Genomic DNA, 17624 nt, shown 5'->3' with positions numbered 1-17624 from the left:
GAAGGTGTAATCTTTAGATACTACCCAACTAAGGCCAATTTAAACCTTCTCTACCATGCTTTCTATCTCAAAAGAGGCGCAGTATATAAAGATGTGAGAAATGTGGAAACTGCGACTTGCTTACCATATGTCCTTAATTCCTTTACCTCCATAAAAATAACTGTTTCCATTTCTTAGTCATATGGAGGGTATGTAACCTCAATGGTCCTGGGAGCAGGAAGTGGCGTGTTCAAGTGTGGAATAGCCGTGGCGCCCGTGTCAAAGTGGGAGTACTATGGTAAGTGATCACTCCCAGGTACAGAGTTACTGAGTGTGAACCTTCACATTCCAATGACAAAACCATTCCTTTCTGAGTTTCAGTGTTTCTACAGTGAATAAACTGATTCATCTTAGAAGTACTTTATGGATACCTGTAATGAAACAGTCTCACTTATTCTGCCATTGTGAAATGTTAGATGGTAGTAAATGCTATCTACACGTTTAGTTACCAACCAATTCTGTTTTCTAAATGTCTTATCAACAAATTTAGTTTTCCACATTTTAAAACATCCCCAGTGCTACAATTCTTTAGATAAACCCTTCCTTCTTTTTCTTCTAACTTGAGTTTGAAGCTTCACATATTAGAACAATAAGAGAAGTATGTATCTCCTTCCCTTCAGATAAAAGTCAAATATAAGTAGTACTTTGGGTGGAAAGAAGAGACTAGGGCAGGGGAATTCCTGGGGGTTTTGTTTCCACTGTCTCTGAGTAGGTGAAAGCCACTCTAGAACATCCTGTTCACTGCTGAGAAAGTATTGTTCTATCATACGCATGTAAGGTATAATTCCCAAGTGGGAGTGGGTAAGCAGTGAAACACTAGGTAGGGGGGAAGAGCCAGAGGTGGTGAGAAGATGAATTATTTTCCTGTATCTCTTCCTACCCCATCTCAAGTCCTTTATTCAGTATAAGGATAGAATCATTCATAATGAATATGCTCATTAAATATTTAATGTCCTAATATATCGTAGTACCAGTCCTGTGGAAAACTCTTCTTTAAAGCCTCTCCAAGTTAAGAGAAGCCAATGTGTAAAAGAGACAACACTGTCTTTTAGTTTCAAAAAAATTGGAGAACATAGTTAGGATTGATCCTCACACAATAGATTTGCTTTCATGTAATACTTTCCTGCTTAATATTAATTGTTCTATTGGAAGGCTTGTTTTTGGAGACCTCTGGTGGTCAATAAAATAGAAACAATCTTTGTGAGTTTGGAACTACATAATGGTAAGAAGAGAACTTTATTAAACGTATATGGACCAACCTAACACTTGGGAAATTTCTAGAATTCTTATATATGTGCAAATTTGAACAATATTACTCGAAAATCAAATTGAAGGAGTACATTAGTGGTATTGCAAGACGTACTTCTAAAAGTTTACAACCACAACACTAAGCATTTTTTAAATAGTATTTTTAAAATTTGAGACCTTCTTACACATGTAAACCTGGTTAGCATAATAAGAAAGGGGTATTATGTTCTAGGACAAGAGGAATTGTAGCTGTTTGGGGAAATTTTTATTTTGCCCTTAAAAGCTATTCCCTCCCACCCCCCTCCATTAAATGTATAACCTAAGTTATTCATATTTAAATGTTAAAAGATGAGCATTTTAGGAAAATCTTATATTTTAAAAGTGTACTTTAAGATATATATTTTATATATTAGTGTCCTCTAGATATGTAAAATTGCTTGTAGTCTGTATTTACTTTAATCAAAATGATAAAATATTGCTGTTACTCATTTTGGAGGAAAATATTTTGACTTCCATAGGAAAAGTATGAGCAGTACACATGGAACAACTAACATTAGTTTATCAATGTAGTTTTTAATCTCCAATGCCAGTCATTCACAAAGGGTTAGGATGTTGTTTAAGCTTGTTATTTTGATGATATATTCTTCTAAATAATTAATTAAATCAATATTGAAATACCGGTACAATTATAGTGAAATTCAAGCCATTAACCTATATAGCACAATGGAAACATATTATACTTATTTATTTACTGTAACCTGGTCATGTTTCAAAAACAGTTATTTCAGATTTTTAAAGTTATATTGGAATTCAGCCACAGTAAATTTTCTCACTGATATTTTAGGAAATACATATATACATATATATATATATATACACACACATACATTTGATAGATGATTTAATTTTTTTTAATTAGGTCAAAAATATGTTTAAATATCCAAAATAACCAAACCAACAATGCATATGTTTTTCTGCCATATCTATAGATAAAACAGCTTATGTCACTTCAGCACAGATACTAAAGTAATCTGTTCCTCAATACTCAATAGTTATAACATCAGAATTGAGGAATCTCCACAAAATGAGAGAAAACAGATGTTTAATTTGCATTATGATGGAGTAGCTGAGCCGTTATAGGGTTTTACAGCAAATAAATGATAACTGAATTCTTTCCTTTCGATCTGTCTCCCCCCACCAGAAAAAATATATGATTTAAGTAAGCAACTAGTAATTGAAAATTATGAGGAGTTTCCAGTAGGAAAGAGAGTATCCTAAAGTAGAGCATATAGTGACTGATATCAGGACCAAGAAATTCACGTCAATTGAGACATTATGTGACTTGCTAATCAAGATCTTTGAGAGGGTCAGAAGATAATATAGAGTCCTTATCACTTGCCATTTGACTTTTCTGCAGGCGGATTGTTGATTGGGTTTTAGATCACCTGGTTTGATATCCCTCTGCTTTCACAGGAAGGGCTAAAGGGAATGGGCTATAGGGCTGAGTACGGAAAGGCAGGAGTCTGGCTGCTTTCAAAAGCCAAGTAGAGATGATCTGGAGGAGATACTTCTGAGGGTAACACTATAGACCTTTGCATAAGTAAAGACTATGAAAGCATATAAAGTAACCCCCAAAAAAGGGAAAAAAGATTTTATTGTATGAATTAAGTTTTTTTCTTTTCTCCATCACAGATTCAGTGTACACAGAACGTTACATGGGTCTTCCAACTCCAGAAGACAACCTTGACCATTACAGGGTAAGAGATGGTGAACTAGATCCATTTTATAACCTATTTATAAGTGGTATAAGAACATTTTTAAGTGTATCTATTCCAGAAAATATATATTTTTTATTTCCAGTGAAATTCTTGTTAAAAAGAAATAACACAGGTGGTTTAGAGATACTCCAATAGCTTCCCGTACTATATTCTGCATAATTACAGCCTTTATTGTATGCTATATAGGTCACAATATGCGTTCATTTGGAAATACAAAGCAACACCAGATAATTACTTTAATTATAAAAATTTCATTTCAGAAAACATGTCAAATTCAACGTATTCCTTTAGAGCCCAGAAGACTCTCTAAACCTTTAACTACATATTAAAATTTCTTATGGTATTATCATAATTAAGTTGTATGTACAAGCCTATAATTTTCTTATTCATAGCCAAACATGTACAGTTTTTTTCACACAAGATTTGAGTAAAGCAGGTGAGGTGTAGGTACAGGAGGGTAATACTCTGAAAAGCCCTTGAAGCCACATTACTGAATAGCATCCACAGGCTGGTTGCCTGATGGAAGAGCCAGTGGGCAGGTTGCTGTGCAGGTGGGCTATAGCATCTGAAATATGGTCTGGGAGTAGCCATCATTGGCAGCCCCCTTGTGCTAGTGTGGGTGCCACAGCAAAGCCAGGGCCCTCTCTTTGGTGGCAGCCCGCTGCAGCTGGAAGTGTCAGCCAAAGTACTAGGGACCCTTCCAGCACATTGCCCCCCAACCAGAAAAAAAAACAACTTTCCTGATTCTTTCATGTAAATTGAAAACCCTGAAACTTACAGATGACAAGGTCAATCATCTGATGTTTACATTCTCCGGAGGATATTCAAAACTCCTCCCAGGATAAAAAGAAAACAATAACCCATACCATTTAAGACCACAATTTCTCCTCATCTGTGCCCACAGCTCTCAATGCTTGGGCTTCCTATTCTTACATCGCTCTGAGCCATATTTGTACATTTTTGTAAGATGTCATCATTATTATGGGTTCTGAAGCCATTTGATCAAAGCACAAGAAAATGCAAATAAAATTTCTAATTTTGCAAGATATGTACAGTTTAGTTTTACCTCTTCCTTTCAGTTTTATTTAGCAAGGCTTGTGGGGGAGGGGCGGGGAGGTGTATGCGTGTGTTTGTGCCTGTGTGTGTGTTTTCATCTCTGTTTTTCAGTCAAGATAGAAAAGTAACAACCTGTAAAGTGTGATGTACCAATCATCTTCCACTACAAAGCAGTCCTGTAATCAGGTTGTCCTTATTTCTGCTGAGTGTCCCACATGATACTTTGGACTCAGTTTTTCCCATTCTTTCTCCTCCATATCCAATAAGCTGCTTTAGACATCCTTTCCCTGCTCCATAACCACATTGCTGCTGTCACATGACTACCTCCTTTTACAACAGTAACCCCATGGGTCCCCCCTTAGCTTATCTTTCTGCACTCCAGCCTGTACCACACAGAGGTGTGAGGTTAACCCTCACCCATAACACTTTCATGGACTTTTCCTGTGCACTCAACTAGTCCAGCCCTCATTCTTTAACCAGGTGTTCAACACCTTTCTTAGAATGGCCCAGTCTACCTGGAATGTTCACTGTTCTCTGAATATTTCTGGGCCTTTCCCTTTTGTGCCTTTGTCCTCTGTTCCTCGACCTGGATGTCATTCCCCCTCTGTCTTCATCCACTAGGAAACTTGTCCTGCTCGCCCAGAGGACAGCATTCTCTCTTGACTCCCATGACATTTTCCATGCATATCTTTAATCCTCAATTTATCCATCTTGGACCCATAGTTAGTTTGTACTCCTTTTTCCCCTCTGCAGTATTATTAGTCATTCAAGGCTTTGCTCAACATTGTATTCTTTGGATCACCCAGTATGAAATAGAAACCTTAAAACCTTTTTTGATTTAATTTTAAAACTTTTTGAAGGGAAACATTGTTATAAAAATTATATGTCTCCATCATTTCTCTCATTTTACAGCTGGAATTTTCTTGCTAGTGACCCAACCAGGATCCCTCCTGTGGTGTGCCATCTTTGGGGCATGGCTAAAGGGTGTTCTCAAATATCCTAAAGTACTAAAAACTCCCAAAACATCAGAGGTGTACTGCCTGGGACCCTCATCCTGACTCTAGAACCTGGTGGACGATGAGTCAAAAGTTCATTTTAAAAATCCCATTTTGGGGCTTCCCTGGTGGCGCAGTGGTTGAGAGTCCGCCTGCCGATGCAGGGGACACGGGTTCGTGCCCCGGTCCGGGAAGATCCCACATGCCGCGGAGCGGCTGGGCCCGTGAGCCATGGCCGCTGAGCCTGCGCGTCCGGAGCCTGTGCTCCGCAACGGGAGAGGCCACAACAGTGAGAGGGCCGCGTACCGCAAAAATAAATAAATAAATAAATAAATAAATAAATAAATCCCATTTTGAAAGTCTTTGAACCTAGAAACACAGGGTCAAGTCTAAACCTTGACATCCGAGGAAGTCCCTGGCACCTACCCTACTGCACTTCAAGAACATCAGCCAACAGGGTGTTTCCTCTTCAACCAGCCCTCCCCCTAGAGGATAATTAGTTTTAATCTGCCATGTCAACCTGTATCTTTCTCCAGGTTCTCCCATAGGCTCCTCCTTCCCACACCCATCCCCCTCTTCTCCAACTCTACCCCCCACTGAGGTGGCCATTTTCATCTCTCCCCTTAGATGTTCTCTGCATGAGGTAGTCATGTAAATAGAAGTCACTTCCTCCTACCGATGGCAATACACGAACACTGGGAGCACAAAGTCACTGTCTCACTTCACTGCACAGATGGCACCCGAGGACTGTTTAATCCTTCCACGCCAGGAGTCGGGTTTTCTTGGCACAAAATTCATTGCTGGCAATGGACACATTAAAACTGCCAGTACCAGAGAGCTAAAGGTTCCCAATGTGTTACTCAGAGGAATTATTTGGGTGGGCGACAGTTAAGGTGGGTAGGAGAAAGTGAGGCAAATGCATTCACTGTATTGTTTCCGCCCTGTAAGTTGCATCCTCAGAAAGTGGAGAACTGAATCTAAGTACCTATATTTGGTGCACAGCAGGCTTTAGAATAAAGCTGCCTTCCTTTGTTTTTTAAATGAGCCTGTGCTTTTGTCTCTGGCAAGAATACATTCAAAGATTCTATTTTCCTCCAAGGCCCCAGCTGCCCCTCTGGACCCCTGTCTTCTTTTACTTCTCTTTCCCAGGTTGCTTTTATTTCCTCCCTTTCTCTCTCCTTCTCTCCCTCCCTCCTTCTGCTCTCTTGGAAAAGACAAAAGAGACAATTCCTTACTGGCTTTCGCTGCTCTGTGCAGTTCCGTAGGTCAGGAGGAAATAGTTTGAAAATGAGTCCCAGGTAGTCTAGACTATTGACTTTCTTTAGCACATCCAGGATAGGAATGATCGAAGTGTGTAATAAGCAAGGTCCTGTGATCGTTGTACACCTTTTCAGCTATAGAATCATTATCAGTAGTCAGAATTACAGCCTTTGCAAGAGAATGTAATGTTTAATAAAATTCAAATGAGGAGAGGATTCATTTTTAAGTCATTGATGACCCAGATTTGAAAGAATTTAGACAAGCACACCAAGAGAAGCACATTTTGTGAAATAAAGGTCCTACTTACTATTTAGGAAAGGAAGTTGAAGGGAACCATTTATATATGCAAATGGAACAGGCAGGGATGTCATGTATAGTTGTTCAGCTTGTACACTGTTGGAATCTAGTCTATGCTTCATTCTCTAAGGCGTGCACCTCTGGGGCTGGATCCAACCGGAGGGAGTACCTTTTCTTATTCTCACAAAGCTGCCATATAAATTAGGAGACCCTGGGACTAAGGCTTGGACCCAATGCAATGACACAAATGGTGAGTCCATAAGACTCCTTTTGTAGATAGTCACCTACCCACTGCCGAGTGGCAGGGCAGGAGCACGTTTAAAGGCTACCAGGGACTCAAAGAGGAAGGAAGCTGTTCATCTCCCTGAAACTCCAAGAAGCTGGTCCCAGAAGCTCTAAGTAGGCAGGCAGAGTGGAGGGATGACAGTGTAGCTAATAAGCAGTATAAGCAGACTCACTGCCGTGAGTCTCAGTCCGAGTCTCAGTCCACAGCCGACAGAAATGGTGACAGATTTGAGCAAAAGAATCAGATAGACAATGAGACAACCCTCACCCCCAATAGCGATAAGCAGATAGCAACCGTGGTCCCACCTTGAGGAGTGGGTTCCTGACTAACATTGATGAATGGTCTCTCTATGGTCAATCACAGGTCTTTTAGTCAAACCTGTAAAAAAAAATATTCACACCTGGTAGACTTTCATTCACCCATTCAAGGTGCCTGGTGTTTTAGTTGTTCAGAAGTTGATTACCTTGTTGGTGAGACAAAACATACAGGCAAAATTTTTGAAGAGAAATAAAAGAGAGTAGTAATAGGGTTTCCCTGGTGGCGCAGTGGTTGAGAATCTGCCTGCCAATGCAGGGGACACGGATTCGAGCCCTGGTCTGGGAAGATCCCACATGCCGTGGAGCAACTAGGCCCGTGAGCCACGGCCGCTGAGCATGCGCGTCCGGAGCCTGTGCTCCGCAACAAGAGAGGCTGCGATAGTGAGAGGCCCGTGCACCGCGATGAAGAGTGGCCCCCTCTCGCCACAACTAGAGAAAGCCCTCGCACAGAAACGAAGACCCAACACAGCCAAAAAAAGTAAATAATAAATAAATTTTTTAAAAAAAGAGAGTAGTAATAAAGCATGAACTTGAACGTGACAAAGTGCCCAGTATGTATGGAAAACACTAGTAGTTCCAAATTGTGACTCTGGAGCCCCAGGAATTCTGTGCCTTCTGAGCATGTAGGGAGGGAAGGGAAGTGGCTGAGAAGTTAGGGTTTCACCTCCCCCAACTCCTCTCAACCGAGGGGGGGGGGCGTCTGGTTTCATTTATTTCATTCATTTTTAAAATTCACTTAATAAGTGCTTGCTTCTATGGCCAGACACTGTTCTAAGCTCTTTCCATGGGTTATTAGGTTCAGTTCTCCCTCAGATTCTCTGAGATAAGTGCTCTAATTATCTCCATTTTATTGACCTAGAAACGGAAGCACAAAAAGTTATATAAGATGTAGCTACTGAGGGGTAAGAAAGGGAGAGGGCACTTATCTGGAGCCAGTTAAGGAAGACTTCTGGGAGATGCAGCGGAATAGCGTAGGTGCTCTCCACAGGCTGCCAGAGGGGCCGACAAGGCAGAGGAGCACAGTAGACCCACGAGTGGCAGCAAGCAGAGCTGGTTTTCTGGGGATCTGTGAAGCAGGTTGGATGAACTGAGGGATAACACAGAGCAGGGATGTGGGAGGAGCAGGCCAAATGGTGGCTAATAAGGCAGGATGGGAGACCAGGGAGGGAATGGACTTACAGAGAGCAGCATCAGATCAAGGGCAAGAGAAACGGGGCCCAAGTCCTGAGCCTTGTTGCCAAGAGAAGAGGGCAGCCTGGAACACACAGAAGGGACTGATTTAACTTGTAGAGGAGATTTATTTTGCATTTTGCTCAGAATTTGATAGGCTTTTGGCAAGTGTACGAAACAGTCATAGATTTGGCAGTCTTCTGCTAGCAGATTTGAAATGTTCAATCCTTAAGAACTGCTGCATCGTTAGGTTATGCAAAACAGGGTGCAATTTTGTAAATATGCCATCTTGTACTGATTTGACATTTGTTCTATTATCCTAGAATATGCCAAAGGGAGAGAGACCTTCAGATTTAAGCCAAACCTTAACTTGTTTGTTGAGTGCTGATAAAATGTTGACTGCTGTGTGATCTTTAAAGAAGCCAGTGTTGCTGGGTGAGGCCTGAGGTAGGGCCCCCTGTAGGCGGATGGGAGCTCTTTCCTTGGCATCTCACCGGTACAGTTGTTTGATGGATATGGACAAGTAAAACATCTGATGTGGTGGGTTGAATTAATTTTCCCTTAAAAATGTTCTGTGGCCTCTGTTGTGGCATTAATGGTGCTTCCCCAAACAGCCTCACCTAATATTATTTATGAGGCTTTGGTCACAAGTGGGAGAATGCACAGAGCAAAGTCAGTACACTCGGGGTACTGTCTCACTGAAGTAATAGGGTGTCCATGACACCTGTGGCTGTTTGCTTTTTCTACCAGAGCTTGGAAATGACAATGCGGTGTTTGGCTGTGAAGTGAAGGGACACTAGAATTTGATGTCAAGAGGCATGGGCTTTTGAGTCTGACCTGTGCTAAAACTCTGTTTCCACCACCTATTAGCTAGGAGAGGTTACTAAACCTCTCTGAACCTCCGTTTCCTCATCTGAATAATGGGGAGAATCAGAGCTACCTCATGGGGTTATTGAAAGGATTAAACGAGACACCTATGCCTGCCATGAAATAAGCTTACAAAAACATGGAGGCTGCCACCATTATTCTCAGGAAGCAAATTGTCCGTATGGTTCCTGGATGGTGCAAGGGGTAGCTTAAAAATTGTCAGACCTTCTGTTTCTCACAGTACTTCCCCACTCTTACCAGCTCTCTCTTTTATTTCAAAAATACAAAGATTTATTTGCTGGAAGGTAACTGAGGAACCAGCATGATCCAACGAGCAGCTACAGATGGTTCTTCTTGGGGCTTGAAGGAAAAGCTCCTCGCAGAGATGCTGTGGATCATCACTGCCACTGGACCAATCCTTCCCACTTCACTTTGCCAGGCTGTTGCTGGCAGCGGGGCTCTCCGGAAGTTTCTAGCCTCGGGAGGGTGCCAACTGCACCACCATTGCATCCTTGCCCATTTATCACTCTAAACTTCCTTTTTAGGAGCTGGTGACAGACTATTCGGCTTCTAACTTAGTCATCCATTTCCTTTTTTATTTCTGTTTCCATCGATAGGCAAATGGGGATTATCCTGTTTTGGTGGGTTGAAATAGCACAATTGAATTATTTCTGGTCATTAATTCTCCCTTAACTTAGTGCGTGCATTTCTTTCACTGACTTTGGCTGCCTTTCACGGGTTAAAGTGTGCCATACAGCGGACTGTCAAGAGTCTCTCTCGATTGAGAAGCCAGGATGCTCAGTCTAGTAGGGAATGATTGGTGGTTCCAGAGGCAAGGTGACACAGCTGCATCTTTCCAGGAGGGCATAATGTTCTCAGGAGCCTGGGAGCCTTGAAATGGGTGTGTGCCTGAGGCTGCCTGGCTCCCGTGCACTGAGAGGTCCCTCCTGACGCAACTCCCAGCGAGCAGGGGGCATGTGCATTGGAAATGACACGCTTATCTTGTGGTTGCAGGGGAAGCTTTTGTTTTATTTTTCCCTTGCTGCATTAAAGTATTTGTCTTTCTTTCTTTGTAGTGTAATATTGTTAATGTAAAACAATTTGCATCATGACACTTTTATCACAGTTTTCGTCTTTTTCTCAGTATGTTGCATTTCTCACCATGTCTAGTTCATCACAGCTACAGTGTGTACATCACAACATTTATCTTAGGCTCAGGGTTTTACTTGTTTATAAAAATTGTCTTCTTTCAGCCTGTATTCACTCCATTTAAGAAAAAAAAGGCAGCCAGAAACTGTTTTGGTCCAAACTCCAGTAGTTATCACATTCCTTGCTAACTGTCCTGCGTATTTATATGTCTCCTAACTATTACTCTATGTTTCGGTGACATTTCTCAGTCTCGTGGCTCAGGGAGGTTGTGGAGCAGCTTTTGCTGTGCACTCTGCCACGCAAGGAAGGCCCGAGAGGCTTTTGGAGGGGAGGGGAGGTGACACACCTGGATATTTGGGCCACGTCTAGGTGCTAAAGTTGACTACCTTTGGCAAGCGAAGAGCTGGGTTTCTTGTGGGGAGAAACAAGGTGGAGGAGACAGCCGTGTAGCCGCAGAAAGGATGGTGCAGGAGGACTCGGATGAGGGCGCCGGGTCTGGGGCTCAGCCTGGCAGTGTTCACTGTTGGTGGGCCAGCCCCAGTCTCTGCTGTCGCCAGCTTTGAATCCTACACTGGCCTTTTGGGAGATTGATTTTGACCCTTTCCTCTCTCCAGGGCAGGACATCGCTCAGGGTTCTGTTGCTTCATTAGGCTCTGCGTCAACCACACAGTCCAAAACGCCTCACAAGTCTCGAAGGTCTGTGCGAGCCAGCTCTCTTCCAATGAATTCACTCTAAGAAGGCATGAGAACGCAGGGGGCAAAGAACACCCAGTGTGTTTGTGTACTGCAAATCCCAGAACAGTTCAGTAACAATTTCTTTCTCCCTGTATCTTTGCTGGAAGACCACATCATGAGCAGCTTGGAATTTTAGTGGAGACTCAGTGCAGCATAGGAGGTAAAAGAGGTTCTGCCATCAGACTTTGTGTCCAGCTCCGACTTCTCCCTGAAGTAACCTGGCGTACTTTATTGTCTCCGTGTAGAAGTGGGATTGCTATAGACCCATCTTGCAGGAATGTCATGAGGATTAAATAGAACAGTGCTTTTATAAATCCTTTAAGATGCTTAGCAGAGTGACTGGCACAGAGTACACAATAAGTATCAGCGCTTATTACTAATGGCATGGTGTATGGATTGAAAGTGGGCAAAACATATCTTGGTAAATTTCAGAGTGAGAATATTTTATTCCACCTCCCCTAGCTGTTCCCACTTGCCTCTGCAAAACTAGGACCGAATATAGTGAAGAGTACAATATAAGTGCCTACATTTCTTTTGTTTATTCCTTTAATTGATATTTAGCTTTCTATTAAATGCTCAGGATAGAGTAATGAACAATATAAATTCCTCTTCTCATGGATCTTATTGTTTAGTTGGTCATATGACAAATAAATATTGATCGACTTGAAAAAATGAATGGATGGAAGAATGAATGGAGTATAATGTTGGGATGGATGGATGGATGGATGGATGGATGGATGGATGGATTCATCTGGGACATCTCACCAGATGACACGTTTCTTAAAGTAAAATAGAAGTGCGACTTTTAGTGAGTCCTAGGTGTTTATTCTGAAAGTTCGTGGGTAAATTCTCAATTTGGGTCAGAAATGCCATATGGTCAGGACAAGTGGGACCCAGCCTGCACAGGAGTGGGAGGGCCTTTGCTCTAAGCTTTCCAGGAGAAGATCACCTTGATAGCCTCAGTCAACACAAATATGTTGGGTGACTTTGTCCTGAAAGTTGTAGACAGAATGTCTTTTTTCCAGAAACACTGTGTCACACCATCCTCACATCGCCATAATTTTTTTTTTGACAGCCTCACCCGTTTTCTCTATCGCCATAATTTAACCTTAAAAAAAGCCATGTCTCTTGATTTCTATTTCAGTGAGAGCAAGAGGAGTTAATCTTCCTCCCATTTCAAAGAAAACAACACTCAGAAGCATGTCTCTAGGTGCACAGCTCTCTGATATTGAAGCTGGGGCTAGAATGCAAACATTTGGACCTTAGCCCCATCCCCTTCCAGCCAGACCTTCAGGATTCCCATCAAAATATTAAGCTGATGTTAGCTACAAAGATGTCTGTCAAACACAAACCTTGCCTCTCATAAAGTTGACTTTGATTCACCAAGATGCTGCAGGATGAGCTGGCTGATTTTAAACCCATAGGGAGGCTATTGGCCCTTCCTCTGCCCAACAATAGAAGCAGAGTCCGGCTCACCCCTTCCCAAAGTTGCTACAATGTCTGTGACATTCTTACCTTCATCCCAACTCTGCAAACATCTCCAAATTAAGATCAGATGACTAGTTCTATACTTTCAAAGCTTTTCCACCAAAGACTCCACCCTCATTCTAGAAGTCCTACCTGTCCAAGGTCATGAAACAGCCTTCAGAAAGCTGACCTCCCAGTTTTTTCTCCTAATTCCCTGGCTTGATCCAAAAGCAGCACTTTCCCCAGTGCAGAATGAGGCAGACAACAAACACCCACTGATTTTCTAAGGCCATACTTGATCTTTTTCACCCCTTTCCCCTCCCATATGTTACACTTGCCTAGGTTTTAAACATCTGTTCCAAAAAAGGTAATACTTGCTTCTCATTCAGAGCCTAGCAATGTGGACCAAAGTTCATATGACATATTGCAGAGTATGTTTAGTTGCAAATGCTATGTACAGGCTCTTTGAAATGTAGCATGTATGGCACCATGTGACACATGGTTGCCATGGCAATACACTTTTTGGCTGAACTACAGCATAAGCCCATGGAACATACATTGCTAATATGAGACTCTGCCCTGTGCTAATGCATAGGACACAGCCAATCTGGGATCTGGGACTCAAGGGGTTTCACATGCAGCCTGGGGGGCAGATGCCCTCTTCTGCATGTGCAGGGAAGATGTGGCATCCTTCCTTTCCGGTCCTGTCTCACAGGGACAGGGCATGCTGTACATTCTGCCATGCATGGAGACAGCATTTGCTTGAATATCGGTTTGCTATATTTTGTATCAAAGGGGGCCCCAGCTGAAAACATTTTATTTTGTAAACTGAAGTGAAAAATCAGTTTATGGCAGATCTTTTTTTGAATAATGACATTCTTTTTCCCAATTCCAGAATTCAACAGTCATGAGCAGAGCTGAAAATTTTAAACAAGTTGAGTACCTCCTTATTCATGGAACAGCAGATGGTGAGTTTCAGTTAATTAGACTTTTTAGTATCACAGACAGGTTTGCAATTTCACTACTGACAAAACAAAAGCATGAGGGGCAAGACTGTTACATTTACTTCAATAAAACAGTGTTGCTTTCCACAACTCACTTGTCTTGGCCTAAATGGGATGCTGAATCCTAGAACTTCAAACCGTCCCTTTCTTCTTGTGCCTTTCCCACCCTTCCTACCAGAAAAGTGGAGCAGGCTTTTAGTTACTTTATGTTTCCTTTCTCTCCCTGCAGATAACGTTCACTTTCAGCAGTCAGCTCAGATCTCCAAAGCCCTGGTGGATGCTGGAGTGGATTTCCAATCAATGGTATAGCAAAACTTCCTGCAAGGGGAGGGAACTTCCTGGTGGGGTCTGGTTCCCTGCTTGGAACTACGTCTCCGGGGACAGAAGCAAAAAGAGTCTTATTTTTCCAATGAGAAGTTGAAGAAGTGATATCCTTGAGTCATAAAGAGAGTCATGTTCAATATCATACAGTTGGGGGTTGAGAAGCACAATATTGCATATCCTGAGAGGGTCAAAACCCTAGTCCTGTGATTGTCCCGTCTCTCCCTATTTTGATTAAAAAGTAATCACTTACCCAGTGAACGTGTGGCAGAGTAATTCTAAAGTGAAATCAGCATGATAATAGCTCAGGTCAAATATGCAAATCCATCTCTAGTATGTGTTACTAGCCCTTCTAACAACAGTGGGGTATCGGTAATCAGTGCGCTTCAGTTTTTGCAACTTCCATGTTATCTTTTGTTGAACACCACAGGTTATAAACAATTAGGCTGGTTTTATAAAGTCGGAAATGGCTAGAGCTGTTGTTGCCTGTTCAGAGGATGTTTCTAGGTATTAAGTCAAATTCATTTTACGCACTAGACCTTTTCAGATTGAGAAGAAAAAAAGATTATATATATGTGTGTGTGTGTTGCACTAAATATTTTTGTGTTAAGTCCTTTCTTTTCTGTATTAGTTTAAAAAGCCTGCTTTCCCTCACTCTCTTTTAACGTACACACTTTGCTCCGTGCTCAGTTCAAACAGAGCCTACTGTATAAAAGTGGGACAGTCATTTGATACCACAAAACCTGGCATATATTTTGGGGGTTAGATTCTTATGAGGTTGAGGTGTATCCTTCCACTGTTGGAAGAAAAGACATGATACTTTAAGCCATTTTTGAAAATTAATTTATGTCTCCATAATATATGTTTGCCTGGCAGTGACTTCCCACTTGTTTCATGTAGTGGGATGAGTTGATAAATTTTTGCCTCAGGTCATCAACTCATCCTACATAAATGTCAGACATGCAGATAAGAGATTCCAGTGAAATTCCAGTGAAAAAGTGTTTGCAAATAATACATTTGACGTTTGACTTCATATGTTATGCTAAACATATGTATGGAATATCGAAATAGATTTTTTTCTAGTGCCTTAGTGATATATATTAGGAAAAATTGCTTTCTAAAAACTCATTTATTTTAATAGTTTATCTTACTGCAGTGTAGGAGAAATTTAACAGTTGATAACACTTAATTAAAGTGGGCTTTACAGGATAAACATTCCCTCCTATGCATGATGTGTTTCTAAGTGTCCTTCGAGTCAAATTTGAAAATGGACTTGGATATTTTAATTATACATATCCTTAAAGCACTATGCAGTGAAGTCAAATTCACAGTGAGTTGTCTCAGCACCTGCAAAGGACGATCAGAGACTCCTGCAGGACAGAACTACATGCCCTGGAAAAGCTCTGGGAGGAAATGAGAAACCCTCTTTGATCACATTTCAGTTTATAAACTGATTGAAGAATTAAAACATCCTGTGTTATTCCATGTTTGCTCATGAGAACTCACTTGGGTTAAAAAAAAAAAAAAAAGACAACTGACTTCCTAATTCTGTCCTTTCTTTTTCTCTCCAGTGGTATACAGATGAAGACCATGGGATCGCCAGCAGCACAGCACACCAACACATATACACCCACATGAGCCACTTCCTAAAGCAATGCTTCTCTCTACCTTAGCACCTTAGAACAGCATGCCATTTAAAGCTTCTGAAAAGCCACTTTTGCTCTCATTATCTCAAAACTGCACCATCAAGATGATGCTGTTAAAAAAGTACACTCAAATCAAGAAACGTAAGGTTACCTTTGTTCCCAAATTTCATATCTATAACCCGAAGTAGGGACTTCTGTCTTTGCAACAGATTATTACCTTACGGAAGTTTGAATTATTCAGTTTGGTTTTGTTTATTATTTAAAATCACTTCCATATCAGTTAGTGAAACAACAAATAAGAATTGTTTTTATGGGAGCTTTGCAGAGGTTCCCTGGGCAGCATTTTTTTCTAACTGGACTAGACTTGTTCTCTTCTTGGAAGGAATGGCAGGATGTGGGCCGTGATATCACTGAGGCAGGGGTAAGAAAAGAGGGGGTAGGGAGAGAAGCTGGCAGGGCGAGGCTGTGAACCCCAGTCCAAGCCTGCTGACCCGACCAGGCTGCTATCGGCTCCTCGAAGAGCTGTTCACAGCCAGACTGGCACAGTTTTCTGAGAAAGACTATTCAAACAGTCTCAGGAAATCATATATGCAAAAGCACTGACTTCTGAATAAAACCACAGCAGTTGAATAGACTCCAAAGAAATGAGAGAGAAACTGCCAACAATGCAGGGCCCCCAGGTGCCAGTTATGGCTATAGGTGCTACAAAAACACAGCAAGGGTGATGGGAAAGCATTGTAAATGTGCTTTAAAAATACTGATGTTTCCTAGTGAGAGAGGCAGCTTGGAACGGAGATGTGAACACATCAGCTTGCCCTGTTAAGAGATGAAAATATTTGTATTGCAAATCCTAACTTGAAGGAGTCTTTGCATCAGTTTTTCTAATTTCATTTCTTTGAGCATCTAATTAAAAGAATATTTTAACTTCCTTGGACTTGTTTTTAAAAATTGAAAATTAGCTACAAATGTGTGTAATATGATTCCCACTCTACATATGGTGGAATTTCTCCTGGTCAGTAATAAATGTGCCTTCATTTTTTCAGAGGTAATGAGTTCTGTGTCTTGAATCAGACCTAAACTGCATTGGCATATGGACACGCTTACTCAGAAAGGCTCTTGTTTATTTTGCTTGTTATCCCAAACTGCCTCGTAAACATGGAGAGGGTTCAGTTTTTGTAAGAAATAGATACATAGAAATGTGTTAAATTAAGCAATTCATAGCGATTTTATCTAATACATATACAATTACTGTTATCATACATATATATAAGCTTTTGAAAAATCAACTCAAAATAGTTTTGGTTATTTATATAATACATACTATATCATTTTATTCCGGGGAACTACGATGAGTCTCATAATATCAGATAATCTCGACAGTATCATCTTGGTAGCCCATATGGCTCAGTAGAAGTTAAAAAAAAAAAAAAGTCAACAACTTAAGTGTTTCATTATTTTTGGTTGACATAACTATATTAATGAAACCATGCATTTAAGATGCTGAGATAACTGAGGACACATAATATTTTTGTTCAATTATTTGCAAAATGGCCTTAGTTTTAAAAATTGATTTTATGAACTCAAACATAGTTTCAAACGTAGCTGGAAAAAGTTGTCCCAGACAGAATGAGTTACAGCATAAAAATCTAAAAATGGAAGAATTGGAAAAAATCTATCAATTCAACATGAGACTGGTGAGTCATGCATAGGAATGAACAGAAGATTGTGAAATTGTTTCAACTGTATTTTCAGCGCATGGCATTGAGTAATTAAGTCTCAAAATATCATTCATTCATTGGAACCATAAGCCTTAATTAAGCCTCAAATAGCATTCATTCATTGGAACCATAAGCCAACCTTCAAACCCTATAGGGCTCTTGTCATAATTCTAATAATAGAGTGCAATCATTGTAAGTAGCTGGACCAATCTTTGCGGAGTTCTATATCCAGAAACACTAATCATAGGTCATATGTTCACATCCTGGATTG

At 41.0% G+C, this 17624-nt stretch overlaps 1 protein-coding gene across 1 annotated transcript in view; it reads left to right on the top strand.

The window, feature by feature from the left end:
• Positions 1-16679, top strand: part of DPP4 (dipeptidyl peptidase 4) — an 83802-nt gene extending 67123 nt beyond the window's left edge. Inside the window, exons 22-26 of the mRNA XM_007105292.4 lie at positions 178-277; positions 2980-3044; positions 13560-13632; positions 13898-13971; positions 15561-16679. Coding sequence (XP_007105354.1) covers positions 178-277; positions 2980-3044; positions 13560-13632; positions 13898-13971; positions 15561-15662 — 414 coding nt within the window. The 3' untranslated portion in view covers positions 15663-16679. The remainder of the gene's footprint in view (positions 1-177; positions 278-2979; positions 3045-13559; positions 13633-13897; positions 13972-15560) is intronic.
• The last annotated feature ends 945 nt before the right edge of the window (positions 16680-17624 follow it).

The sequence above is a fragment of the Physeter macrocephalus genome, chromosome 2 (genome assembly GCF_002837175.3).
Source record: "Physeter macrocephalus isolate SW-GA chromosome 2, ASM283717v5, whole genome shotgun sequence".
NCBI lineage: Eukaryota > Metazoa > Chordata > Mammalia > Artiodactyla > Physeteridae > Physeter > Physeter macrocephalus.
Note: the sequence above shows the minus strand (reverse complement) of the source record. Positions and strands in the feature narration are given on the sequence as shown.